The 14,327-nt window shown below is 42.0% G+C and overlaps 2 protein-coding genes across 2 annotated transcripts in view; both read left to right on the forward strand.

The window, feature by feature from the left end:
• The window catches only part of PRKAG1 (protein kinase AMP-activated non-catalytic subunit gamma 1), a 76,571-nt gene extending 72,560 nt beyond the window's left edge, over positions 1-4,011 (forward strand). The window contains exon 13 of the mRNA XM_030196820.1: positions 1,017-4,011. Within this exon, the coding sequence (XP_030052680.1) occupies positions 1,017-1,033 (17 nt within the window). The 3' untranslated portion in view covers positions 1,034-4,011. The remainder of the gene's footprint in view (positions 1-1,016) is intronic.
• A 1,332-nt stretch (positions 4,012-5,343) lies between these two features.
• The window catches only part of LOC115465935, a 36,994-nt gene continuing 28,010 nt past the window's right edge, over positions 5,344-14,327 (forward strand). The window contains exons 1-2 of the mRNA XM_030196821.1: positions 5,344-5,417; positions 7,279-7,461. Coding sequence (XP_030052681.1) covers positions 7,289-7,461 — 173 coding nt within the window. The 5' untranslated portion in view covers positions 5,344-5,417; positions 7,279-7,288. The remainder of the gene's footprint in view (positions 5,418-7,278; positions 7,462-14,327) is intronic.

A 14,327-nucleotide genomic window follows, 5' to 3' on the forward strand; every position in this document is an offset into this window, starting at 1 on the left:
ATTAGATTTATTTTCAGTTTTCAGTTTTTTAGGGATTGGATTATGTGAGGATTGTGAAATGCTCACAAATAGGCTTGTGAAATGTGCATATCTACTGCGTTTGTTTTTTTTATAAAGCAGAGGAGGAAATGTATGTCTGTTTCTCTTTTTCCAGTATTACATGGCTCATAGTCTTGCTTCCTGAGGTTTCTATTTCAGGTTGTGTTTGAATATTTATTTTTAATTTGTGGTTCCATTTCTGTATTAGTGTGTGATCTGTCCGTGTTCAGTATATAACCTAGGTAAAGGATTTTGCTAGCATATAGTATTGTGTAGGGCTCTGTAGCAGAACCAACCTGTTTCTGAGTTCCAAAAGAAACCTGTTGTAGTATTGTGTTTCATAGGTTAGGTTGTTGCTATTTGAGTCTTGGCAGTTGGTGCTGTTTTGTATGTGAGGTTTGTTATATACGTTCTCAGTGTCTTGTGTAACGAATAGAGTTGATGTTGCTGTTAACTAAGTTCACATCAGAATTTGAAATGTTATTTTATTTATGTATTTACTTTTTTGCATATTAAAGTAGGGGAATTATGAACTAAATCTGAGGTTTGTACTGTCCTGTACAAACTCCAGATTGCACTTCCAGATAGGGATAAGTGAAATATTGAATGCTTCACAGTATGTTTGTCCTGGCTGTTTAACATCTTTGTACTGGATGCTTCTCCAGTTCAAGATGTTTGATATTAAAAAAAAAAAAAAAAAAGTAAAGATTAAGTGTTCCTTGAGAGGTGATTCCACATTTACTGGATGCATGATTTGGAGGAAGGGCTAGCTGGAAGAAATAAAAGTGGAGTAATCCAGAAAAGTTTACCCAAGATCTCTGTGTGGTTAAAGCAGCCCTTCCTGGTGGTAGTCATGTGGAGGGGACAAGGGTTCATAAGCACTGCTTTAACTGAGGAGAGGTTGCATGTGACTGGTACCCCTCCAGCTTCAATCCTGCATTGCCTCCTGCTGATCTTACTTCTTTCCTTCATTCCAGGGGAAAATACCTTGTGAAGGAAAAGTACAGGGACTTGCTGCCCCCACCCCCAGAGAGCTCGTTGCTGTGGAGCCTCTAGATCCACTCCTGGAAAAGCAGCACAAAGCCAAAATAAACTCTTACCTGCAGAATGAGCCCCTCCCAAAGCAAGAGACAGCAAGACCACCGTATAAGAGGAGAACAGGGGAGAGCGTATCTTCTTGTATCATACCCCATCCCTCTGAGACTCTGCTCTTCAGTACCACCCTTCGCTAAGAGGGAGAGACTCTTCGGTAATACCAGCATCTTCTTGAGAGGGAGAGACCCTTCTGAATACAACCCCCCCCTCTCTGTCTTGTATTTGCTACTCCTCAGATCTCCTTTTGTGAGAAGGGGGGATGTGGATACCTGGTGGAGCAGGAAGGCATCTTGACACATGCATTTTTTGTTTCCTTTTGTTGAAAGTGATGCTGGAAGCTGAAAGATCCACCATGTTTGTTCCTTGGCAGAATCTCTGATTTCACATAGGGATGAGTGGGTAGGTGGAAGGAAGCCAGCGCTGGTTACATCTATCGGTATTAGAATCTTAGTATCTGTGCATGATAATTAACAAATGCACTCAGTATTCCTGCCTATACATGGACCAGTGCAGGTAGGGTTTCTCCTTTCATTCATTTGTAGCCCTTGAGATTTTGATGATTGTTTTTTTTTTTTGTCCTATCTACGCCCTCTGGTCACTGTCTACTCTCCTCGAATCCAGTAGGCATCTGTGGATGATTTAATTTAATTTGATATAGACATTTATATTCCACTTTGCCACTCTAGTTCAAGGCGGATTACAGACGTTGGTCACCCTGGTCATCCAATTAAAGCTAACAATCCACAGTTACTACATCTTGATTCAAGGATGGTTTCAGGTACAAAATATTACAATATTGTTCAGTCAATATCTGGCAGTCTCATTCTGATAGATATTAGCGGAAAAGCCAGATGTTTAACACCTTTCAGAATTTCCTATTTGTATCCATCACTATACTTGGCAAAGAAGTCCACGCTATTGGTCCACTACCTACAATTGTCCTTTTTCTTGTACTCTGCAACTTAATACAAAAAGCAGATGAAAACAACAGCTGAATTTCATTTACTGATTATAGCTGATGAGAAAGAATATAACATAAAAAATGATTTAAATATTCAGGAGCCAAACCATAAAAGATTTTAAAAATAAACCGCAATAATTTAAAAATGATCTTTGCCTTAACTGGGAGTGTCATCCCCCCCCTCCCCCGATACAGATTTGGCTGCTACATTTTGTAGTGTGAAGCCTGTGCAGTTGTTTATGTAGCATACCCAGCAGGACAATATTCCAGAATCCAGGTTGGAAAAACCATAGCCTGTACAATTTGTAGGTATTTAGGTTCCAAAATGCTTTGATCCTCTGGATCATCGTCAAGTAATAGAAAGCTTTCCTTACTCCCATACCAGTGTAAGGCTCCATGGTTAGTTTAGCATTAATGGTCACTCCCAAGGTCTTAATTTCATTCTGCAGTGAAACAATGGATCCTGCCAGAACTGGGTCAGTCTGAGGCAGATCATCATTTCTGCCGCCTATCCATAAGGATGTTAGTTTTCTCAGGGTTCATTTTTAATCCATTATTTTGTATACAGTCAAATGTCAGTCATGTGGATATACGTTTTCTGTAAAGTCTTGAATATCAAAAGAATGTCATCAGCATAAGAGCAATGTAACAGCTCCATAGACTTTTAACATTCATCTTAAGGATAAAATGAATAAAATAGGGGAAAGGGGGGATCCAGGAAGGGACTCCCTGCTCATAGTGCCAGTGTCTGATGATAATTTTTTACAAATTATCTGTAAAGTTCTAGTGTTAAAAGAAAAAAAAAAAAACCTTTGACCTGATCCAAGACACATCCTGTGATTCCATCTTCACCTAAATGGAGTAATATGATACCATGTACACATGAGAGAGCTAAATCCATATAAATAAAAAAAAATCAAACACAGCCAAAAGATCTAACTGTATAACAAACACCTGTTTCCCCTTTGTCTATAAGGATCCTCAGCTCTGTTAACAAAGCAGCTAATACTGTTTTCATGCTGAAGAGACTATGGAAACCAGGTTGAGATCTATCCAATAAATCAAAATCCATCAAATGTTATAATTGGGTATTACTACCCCTCTGTTACTTTTGCCAAAAACAGTAAATTTGCCATTGGCTTATAGAACATAGTTTATTACCTAGTTTTCTTCCCTTCAATAGTGGCTACAAAATCATTTGTCCCATTATTTTGGGCAAACTACCTTCCTGCAAAGATTGGTTCACCAACCTTGTGACCCAGAGAGATCACAAATCTGTTTTTTCCTTCAATAACTTGACTGGGCATGGTCTAAACTATAGAATCCTTTTGCAGATTTAACCATTCTCAAGGGAGCAAATACAAAACCAAATACATCCCAGCAGTGGTCCACCAGATAACCCTAACTATAAAAATAATCCTGTCCCTTCTAATTCTTCCATGGATGCTTCTGAGGATGCTTTTCCCTGGATATTATCCTGAATTTTCTGGATTTTTTTTTTCTGAAAAAAGTGTTTACTCCCTACTTTCCTCACCAGCTAAGACCTCTGAAGCACTTGACATGCTGAGAGAGGAGCACTTTTAACAAAGTATAAAGCCTCAGACTCTGAATGTTTTTTTTTTTTTTCTTTTTAAAATTTCACATATTTTTGTATTTAAAATCTGTATTCTTATTTTTTATTCTTTATGTCATGGACGGAGCGAGGCTGCATCCAGAACGGTCTTGATGTGTTTTTCCGTATGTGGTGCAGCCTTTTTTCTTTTTCTGTATGTGCCATGTCATAGCAGATTATGTCTTTGAAGATTGTGGTGCTGTTAAACCTCTCTTATGAACTCCAGCCTATAAACACATGTCAAAACTTCATCTTTTGCACAAATTGTCAATTGTGATTTGGTAATTAAAGTGAAAAAGCTTTATCTTTGTTTCTCTGCCTCCCTGATGGCACTTTGTGGATTTAATATCTGTAGGAGTGGTCCAGCAGCACATAGGCCTGTAGTCAGCCAAAAACAGTGGGAAAGTATTAGAGGGAGGAGTCCTTCAAAAACATGGGAATACTTACACATTTGGATACATGGAATGTGTTTTATTTAGAAAACTTAGAATTTAATTCAATCCTGATAGCAAGGTAGTGGTCTCTGGAGCCCCAGCTTGTTGTGTTACATAAACTCCAAGTGACTCTTTAGGTTCACAGAAATGTGCAAGAGTCCTGTTCCTTTGCTGACCTTGGCCATGTTGTCACCACTCTGTAGTTGAAGGGGGAGCCCCTGAGATATAGGAGTTGTTGCAGCCCTGAGATTTTGATCCCTTGGCCTCTACCAGGTTGTTTTACTAGGTGGAAACTTGAAGCTGTTTAAATTTGCTGTTCAATCAAGACTCTTATAATTTGAGGACCTGGGAGAAGGGAGGGAATGGGGGCTGGGTTTTGTGAGAAAAGAAGGGAAGGAGAAGGTCCACTATATTCTAGGGAATAGGGGGCAAATTTATTGTGTGTAGACAGCAGCTGTGTGGCCTTTACTGAGTCCTCTGTCCTGTTGGATGGATTTTGTGAAAAGATGAAAGCCTCAGGACAGAAGAATGCCTGCAAGGTCTGGAGCCAGCACCCTGTCGTTCTCACCCTGAGAGGATATTCGTACCCACAGTGGATAGAGACCGAATTCCTATGGTGATCCTGCAGTTCTCTGAGGATATACCTGGCCTGGAAACCGTTACCCTGGGGCAACATGTAACTGGTAAGGCCCTGTGTTTTTTAAACTGTAATCTGTACATTGCCTTTATCTGTAGAGTGAGAAGAAAAGATGAACCCTTCCACCTACGAGATCTTTGGTTTACTAAAACAACCAATCTAAATTACTGTTCCTTAGATGCTTGGGGGAATCCAGTTCAATGGCCTCTGCCTGCACTTATAATGTGGGCCCTGGCAGTTAATTTCCATTTAAAGGTTAATCCTTGAGACATTTAGACCTTTTCTGCTCTCAGAGGTGGGAGAAAGTGGATATTAGAGGGAAAAGGCTGAAAAGGTCCTGTGTGTCAGTGAATGCAGTGTTTGGGATGATACTAAGCTTGGAAGGCTGCTGTTTCTCCTGCAAAATTGGGAGTGGGGGATTTGCATTCTCTGTGTTGTGGGAGTTTCAGACTTCAGCGTTTCTTATTTCTGTTTAATTAGTTTTGGAGCTGGGACTGTTTGTCTTTGAGCTGCCTGTCATTCCCATCCTTTAGGAGGCAGTCTCCAAATTCTCAGCTTGGATGGGCTTCATTATCCCAGATCTTCTTCAGGGAGAGGCTACGGATGTGAGAGACGCTGTTAGCCACAGACTGTCAACAGGTAAGTGGAAGAAATACCTGTCCGAGACAGATTTTGTTTGTAAGTGAGAATCGCTGCATGAGATGGCAATACCAAGGGGGCTAGTCTAGTTATTTTGTGGCATTCTAGTATAGTGGTCCCCAAACCTGTCCTGGAGAACCTACCACCAGTCAGGTTTTCAGGATAGCCCCAATATGATTGAGAGAGATTTGCATACTTTGGAGACTTGGTATGTACAAATGCGTGTCATGCACATTCAGTGTGGATATCCTGAAATTCAGACTGGCTTGGACAATCTCCCAGCAATACTGCCACAGCTAGGAGAAGGCAAAGCTTCTGATGAATGTGTACTCAATAAGGTAAGTCTATGTAGGCTGTGTATAAAATGAGGCCTGAGAGCAGAGCAGCACCTCAGTCTTACTGAGAGGGTGATAGAAGAAAGAGCTCAGTCTCTTAGTGCTAAAGGGGTGGAAAGAGCAGTGGAAGAAAAGTCAGTCTCTTGGTACTTGTAAGTATTTCCAACTTCTGCAGATAGGGATTAGTGAGTGTAACGTGTGGTGAGGTGAAGAGAAGAACAGATTAATGCTATCAAAAGCTGACAGTACAACAATATTTTTGCTCCTATCCTGTTGATTGTATGTGCTGTGTATAACAGGAGAGCGTTGTGCAATTTTAAATTGCCTCTTGCTCTGTCAGAACCAGGTCCAAGATCTGATGCCATCAGCTGTTATGCACAGTAACAGTGGGGATTTTTTCCACTGTTTTATATCCTTTCCCAGCTTATTTAGCTTTCTCATTGCAGTGTCAGTGCTCAGCCAGGGCTATGCATAAGAGCTCCTTCCACAATCCTGTAGGCTTGGGCCCTGAATCCAGTGTGTAATGAAGAGGGGAGTCCCTTATTCTGGATGCCCTGGCCAGCCCAAACCAGGTCTTGTGAATGGAAATGCATAGCACAGACACTGAGTCTCCAGGCCAGCTCTGCATGTAAGATTTTATTTGTCTTTACACCCTGAAAGAGTGCTGCAACAATCATGTCTTGGGAGCTTCTAACTGCACAGTATTTTTTGTTTCCCCCCCCCCCCCCCCCCTTAACCTGGGAAACCCCAGTTGCTTAAGCTAGGGGATTCTTCACACAGAGGTACCTGATTTACTTTGTATACTGGAGTGACACGTTGCACATTCCAAGTTGTGCAACACTATCTGCCATCAGTTTCTCTGAGTCTGCATAAATCAGCAGGAGTCCCCACCGTTGCTTTAGCCAAGGATGATTCTCTTGTTTCTTTTTTTTCTAAAGTGACTGGGGGGAGGGTTTTTTCTTCTGTTTTTGTTGATGCCTTGTGTTCAGCTTCTTGCAGGGCTGCCCGTAGGCGTCAGCACAGAACAAGACTCACTTAGTCACAGTGAGATCTAGTGCTGCTGCTGAAGCGGTTTCCATGGCAATTCTTTTACTGTCATGTGATTGGTTAATTTTAAAGGGGGTGGGGTAGAGAGGGTCAGGTGTGGCCATCTCAGTGAGCTGCAGGTGAGTTCGGAGGTCGCCACGAGCAGTGCACCCGATGTTAGGAGATGGAGGGCTGTGAGCTCAGAGGAAATCCGTCTGTTGAGACTAACTGTAGTGCTCTCCTTGCAGCTGAGATGAGTGTATATGATACAAACCACGTAATATACAGACATCTGTTTTACAGTTATAGTACAGAAGGATTTGTAAGTCTAGAAAAGTCCAGCACAGAAACACCTCATCAGCAACTACTGAACAGCAGATATTCTGTAATCATGTAAGTTTGTAGACTGTGTAAAACATATGTTTATGTTAGGTTACTGTTCAGTGAAAGAAATGAAAATCGGATGGTTTACTGACATGACAATATTTTTTATCTTCTAGCAGCAGCAGAATGGACTCTAGGAGGTGGCCGGGAAGATATGGTACTGTGCCAGGGAAGTACAGCAAGATGCCAAGGAAGGGCTGGGAGGATCCAGGGAGGTACAGCACTGTGCCGGGCACAGACTACGAGACACTGGGGAAGTACAACACTGTTCCGATCACAGACAGCGAGATGCCAGGAAAGTACGTATAAGCAGTAATGATAAAATACGTATAACTTTTTATTCAAACAGAACCTCGGCTTCCTTTAATATTCATATCATTGCTATGCACTTTATGCTGCCACTTGAGTTCAAAGGACTGATTTACCACCTGCTTTTTGTCACCATTTTTGAAGAGGAGGGTTTGCTGGTTGTGTCTGTTGTGCATGAGACACACTGCTCACTTGTTTTGAATTCTTGAGGGATGTGTTTTGTTCTCCACTCTGTAGTTTTGTCTCTTTTGTGCCTCATTTTGCTGTTGTGTCCTTGCTGGTACTTCCTTCAAAGTGGAGTTGCTAAAGTATGGGCTCTGTAACCATTGAGCCCTGACCTTTTGCTGAGACTGGCATTCTAGTGGATGCTATATGTGATTGCAGGAAGGGACTTGTAGGGATATTAGGAACTGTATTCTGATTCCAATTTTGTATGCATAGGACTTCAGATTGCCCTATTATATCAAATGGCAACTGGGGTTCTGGGCCAGGCTGGAAGTAGCCTCAGTGAGAATACATAAAATCATGTGCTGCCCCTTGGGATGTTGTGCTTACCAAAGTTACTTTTCTGTAACAGGTGTTCTCTGAAGACATCAGTTCATCAGTCTCACAAGTGAGTTATAGGACTCTATTCAGTACTGAATGTGCAGATTCTATGGATCTTTTTGGAAAGGGCTTAGAGACTTTTCACTGTGCAGGAGTGACAGTACCCAGAATTCTGTGGTCCTGCAGCTTCATGAAGCAGCTGTGAGTGGAGGTCAAACAACTCTACAGGGTAAGAGAGAGAGATTGTGTGATAGAAGAATTGATGTTTTTAGGGAAAACATTACAGATGGGCCGCTTTGTTTTTCTGAATACATGTTCCAAAAGTCATACAAGGGGCGGGGGTTCCCTGATGAAAGTTAGCTTAAATAGAGAGAGAGAGAGAGATACAAGAGCCACCAAGAGGATTTCTTTTTGTTTTGGGGAAAAATCCCTTTTCTGTTTTTTTTTCCTTTTTTATATTTTTATAACTTGTAATACAACTTGAAATATTATAGTGTAACTGGTTCTAGGGGAGTGGAGTTGTGCTCGTCGCATAGAGGCCATGGAGAAAGGGACAGTCAAAACAATAATGAGATAATGACACTAATACGATATGAATGGTTGCACTAAATTCATTATTGCAGCCTTGAGAATCTTCTCGGTGTAGGTAATTCCAAGATGGCAACTACCACCACCGTGACCCTAATAATCTGGGCCTTAACTTGTCCCTGTAAGGTCAGATCAGCTTAGATATAACAAAACAAGATGCAATTTGGTACCCAGATAAAAATAATGGCTGTTGGGGAAAAACAAAAAGCAAAATATTGAGTGAACATTCTGTGGACTTTAAACAGCCCCAGACAGAAGGCAACAACACTCTTGCAAACCAGGGAATGAAGAGTCTCTTTGTGAAAATTTGGCTTTGGGGGTAGGGGGAACAGAATTTGGAAGAAAAGCTAACTGGTTAAGGCAGAAATCCATTATCTTAGGTAAGTATTTGGAATATGTCCAGAGCTGCATCCCATTAGTGATGAAACCTGATAGAGAGCAGATAAGTCACTAGAGCCTGGAACTTGGCCTGAAGTAAGTTCCACCAAAATGTGACATTCCTGATCAGGAACTTGAGCCCAGAACAGTAATTGCTCAGAGGTGTTTTTCATCAGCTGGGTCAGAATGAGGTTGACGTCCCATGACAGTGATGGAAGCTTGATGGGGGCTTTATTTGCAACAGACCCCACGCAAATGTGACAGAGGCTGACAAGGGCACCACTTGCAATGAGCTGAATTCTCAAAACAGAATTGATATTGATGCAAGATTCTGAGAGCTCTGAAAGTGTTTATGTGGGGCAGGAGGAGGAATCTAGAAGCTTGCCTTACCACTATATAGAAAGTTTCTTTCAATGAAAACTAAAATTTTTTAGTATGTTCCTTTTTAGAAGACAAGAATGACTTCTGACAGTCTTTCAGACAGACTGAGGGATCATCTTATGTCCCCCTCAACTGATGTCACGTGCTGTTTTTATGCCACAACTGGCATGCGAAGTGGATGCCACCTGTTTTCTTACCTGGTGCCCTCTCTTGCTATAAAATCATCACTGGCCAGAGAGTGGATGTTGTGATGAAGCAGTGTTTTTTGTTCTGGATGACCAGGTTTGGGCAATCTCCAAACTTTATCAGTTTCTTCACAGATAGGTTCCATAGGAGCAAAGATCTGTCTCAGTCATAAAAAAAGAGCTATGACTACCCTAGGTCCTTAATGAGTTCTGGGTTTTGTCACAGTTTTTGCCTCCAGAGGGTATAGGAGGATATGTTTGTTGCCTAGTGAAGGGAAAAGGTGACTGCTGTTAACCTATCTTATAATCTCTTAGAACATAAAACACATACCTTTTATGAGCTGTCATAGCCAGATCTGTCTTGGGTGTGCCACACTAGTGTTGTCCATAACCTGATTTGGAGAATATTTGTGGGGAATTCAGATGTCAGCTGACTGACTCTGCCAGAATTTTCCCACATAGCTGACAAGAGAAGTCTTATGGTCATCCTATGAGAGATAGCCCAGTTCCACACCTTGACAGTTTCCTGAAACAGGATGGCAGCACTTAATCCTTTCTGCTTATTCAGGTTAAAAAAAAAACCTAGTTGTCTGAATTAAGACAGTTTTGTTGGCCAAGTGATTCTGGAAAGCTTTCAGAACAGTCTGTACTACTACTACTACTACTTATCATTTCTAAAGCGCTACTAGACATACGCAGCGCTGTACACTTGAACATGAAGAGACAGTCCTTGCTCGACAGAGCTTACAATCTAATTAGGTCAGACAAACAGGACAAACAAGATAAGGGAATATTAAAGTGAGGATGATAAAATAAGGGTTCTGAACAAGTGAATAAGGGTTAAGAGTTAAAAGCTGCATCAAAAAGGTGGGCTTTTAGCTTAGATTTGAAGACTGCCAGAGATGGAGTTTGACGTACCGGCTCAGGAAGTCTATTCCAGGCATATGGTGCAGCAAGATAAAAGGAATGGAGTCTGGAGTTAGCAGTGGAGGAGAAGGGTGCAGATAAGAGAGATTTACCCAGTGAACGGAGTTCCTGGGGAGGAATGTAGGGAGAGATGAGAGTGGAGAGATACTGAGGAGCTGCAGAGTGAATGCACTTAAAGGTCAATAAGAGGAGTTTGAACTGTATGCGGAAACGGATAGGAAGCCAGTGAAGTGACTTGAGGGCTAATATGAGCATAACAACACTGGCAGAATATTAGTCGTGCAGCAGAATTTTGAACAGATTGAAGAGGAGAGAGATGGCTAAGTGGGAGACCTGTGAGAAGCAAGTTGCAATAGTCTAAGCGAGAGGTGATGAGAGTATGGATGAGGGTTCTGGTAGTGTGCTCAGAAAGGAAAGGGCGAATTTTGCTGATATTATAGAGAAAGAAACGATAGGTTTTAGCAGTTTGCTGAATATATGCAGAGAAGGAGAGGGAGGAGTCGAAGATGACCCCAAGGTTGCGAGCTGATGAAACAGGAAGGATGAGATTGTTATCCACAGAAATAGAGAGTGGGGGAGGAGGAGAGGTTGGTTTAAGGGGAAAGATGAGAAGCTCAGTCTTGGTCATGTTTAGTTTCAGATGGCACTGAGACATCCAGGCAGCAATGTCAGACAGGCAGGCCTATACTTTGGCCTGGATTTCTGCTGAGATTTCTGGTGTGGAGAGGTAGATCTGGGAGTCATCAGCATAAAGATGATATTGAAAACCATGGGATGAGATCAGAGTACCAAGGGAAGAAGTATAGATGGGGAAAAGAAGAGGTCCCAGGACGGATCCCTGAGGTACACCAACTGACAGTGGGATAGTAGTAGAGGAGGATCCACTAGAGTATACACTAAAGGTACGCTGGGAGAGATAAGAAGAAAACCAGGAAAGAACAGAGCCCTGAAATCCAAGTGAGGACAGCGTATCAAGGAGTAGGCTGTGATCAACAGTGTCAAAAGCAGCAGATAGATCAAGAAGGATGAGGATAGAATAGAGACCTTTGGATCTGGCCAGGAACAGATCATTGGAGACTTTAGCAAGCGCTGTTACAGTTGAATGAAGGGGGCGAAAGCCAGATTGAAGTGGATCAAGAATAGCTTGAGATGAAAGAAAGTCAAGGCAATGGCGGTGAACAGCACGTTCAAGTATCTTGGATAGGAAAGGGAGGAGGGAAATGGGGCGATAGTTGGAAGGACAGGTAGGATCCAATGAAGGTTTTTTAAGGAGTGGTGTGACTACGGCATATTTGAAGGCAACAGGAACAGTCGCGGTGGACAGTGAAAGATTGAGGATATGACAGATAAAGGGGATGACAGTAGGAGAGATAGTGTTAAGTAGATGGGTGGGAATAGGATCAGAGGAACAGGTAGTTAGTTTTGAGGAGGAAAGAAGATGTGTAGTTTCCTCTTCAGTGATTTCAGAAAAGGAGGCAGGGGTTGGAGGGTTGAGAGAATGGACTAAGGGAAGGAGAGTTGGAGGTAACTTGGTTGAGAATTCAAGTTTAATCTTGTGAACCTTATCATGAAAGAAATCAGCCAGAATCTGGGGAGAAAGTGAAGGGGGAGTTGGAGGTGAAGGCACTTTGAGGAGAGAGTTCAGTGTGGCAAAGAGACGTTGAGGGTTTAAGCTAAGAGAATTTGTCAACTGGATGTAATAGTCCTGTTTGGCAAGTAAAAGAGCAGACTGGAAGGAGGTCAGCAAGAATTTGAAATGTATGAAGTCAGCATGGGCACGGGATTTCAGCCAAAGGTGTTCTGCAGAGCAGGCACAGGAACGTAGGTAGCGAATTCTAGAGGTCAGCCAAGGCTGGGGTTTGGTACGTTTTACAGAACGGGGGAATGGGAGGAGCGAGAGTACCCAGAGCAGAGGACAGAATAGTATTATAGGAAGAGACAGCCTCATTGACAGACTTGGATAACATAGTGGTAGAGAGGAGATTTGAAACATTGGTGGACAGAGTAGAAGGGTCAATAGCCTGAAGATTCCTAAATGTATTGGTTAAGATTGGATGGGACTGGGGAGAAGGGTGTTTAAGTGTGAAAGTTATCAAATGATGGTCAGAGAGGGGAAGAGTTGAGGCACAGAAACTGGAGAGTGAGCAGTTTGAGAAGAAGATAAGATCAAGACAGTGGCCATTCTGGTGAGTGGGGGCAGTGGAGCACAGCTGAAGATTGAAAAAGGATGTTAAGGCAAGGAACTGTGAATCATAAGAGTCAGAGGGATCATTAGCATGAATGTTAAAATCCCCAAGAATGAGGGAAGGAGATGAAGGTTCGAGTCTGTAACTTCAGGTCGATGTGCACATCTGTTCTGCTGAAGAGACAAGGGGTTCTAGGTATGACACCCTTATAGGTAAGCCCCACTAGCCTAGGTTGAAAGTTTCTATAATTAAGGTAATTTGGTGAATAGGAATTTGGAAGGGTAAATCCCTACTCAGTTTGGAATGGGAGAGCCACCAAGACCAGGTAGTGGAGGCTAAAACAGTAACAGCTTTCAACAAGATGGAGATTTTTGATTTTCAAAAATGTGAAGAAATAGTGGAAGTACCCCCACCCCTTTTTTTTTTTTAAAGTACCGTACAAAAACAGTTTAAAAAAATGGTGGTGTTGTAATGAATGATAACATGAAGGAATATGAAATGTTAGAATATTGAAAGTCCTAGCAAATGCAGGCAACCACACCATCAAGGTCTCTCTGGCAGGCTACAGTAGAATTAACTGGTAGCTGATTCTGGCAAACAACTAGAAGTTCCCTAATCATTACTGCAGGTGCTCACATATTTAGATCTTTCTGGCAGACTTTATAAGCCTTATGTTGACTGGCTCAGTGTTGATGACAAGAACCTAGGAAGCCAGGTATTTGAGTGACAGCTGTGCTGTTATTAGTTATTTTACCTTGTTACAATGCTTTATGGTTAGACTTAAGCAAGGAGGGATGCTGTGTGTGAACTACATAGGTGATCATGCGTGACTCCATGCAAAGGAGAAGATGGCGAAAATTGTCTTGGAAAGGAGCGATGTCCTACAAGTGGTCACCCTCTATGACTAGCAGGTGGGATATATGCTTAGCAGAGTGGACAGGAGTAATTGGCCAAATAGGATGGATCAGTTGGGTCTTTCTACCTTCTGGTTGGCACACTTTACCATTATACTCCACCTTAAAAATCTTAGGGGTCACTTTGCATTTGTGTCTGTCCTTTGAACTGCACATTTCCTCTGTTGTTTGCATTTGTTTTGGAGCTCTGCGCCTTGTCCAGAGCTGTATGTCGATTTGTAGATAAGCAATTGTTGCATAAGTTGCTCCACATTGTAGTCCTTAGTAGATAGGATTATAGAAATTCACTTTTTAATGGTCTCCAGAAATAAGCTATTAATCTTCTACAAACGATTCAGAATACTGCCATTAAACTCATTATAGGCACTTGGCATTTTGATCATGTAACACCATACTTGAAAGAGGCTCACTGGTTACCATGTTCTTTTTCATATGAAATTCAGTACTCTGGTTCTAGCTCATAAGGCCTTTTAAACAGGGTTACCTCAGTAACGAGCTGATCTCCTATAGTCCAGGCTGTGTTCTGCAGTCACAGAACCAGAACCGCCTTGTAATTCGAGCCCTTTGCAGGCTAGACTGGATTCCACGTGGAAATCAGCTTTTTTTTCTTTAGTTGTTTCATTGTGAAATTCTCTTCCTCAGCACCTCTGGATGAAATAACATCTTAGATGTTTCAAAAAAGGGACTTAAGACTTATATTTTCATTCTGGCCGTTCTGGACTCATAAACAGTCAGAGGATGTATGCAGGCA

This window comes from Microcaecilia unicolor, chromosome 3 (assembly GCF_901765095.1).
Source record: "Microcaecilia unicolor chromosome 3, aMicUni1.1, whole genome shotgun sequence".
Taxonomy (NCBI): Eukaryota; Metazoa; Chordata; class Amphibia; order Gymnophiona; family Siphonopidae; genus Microcaecilia; species Microcaecilia unicolor.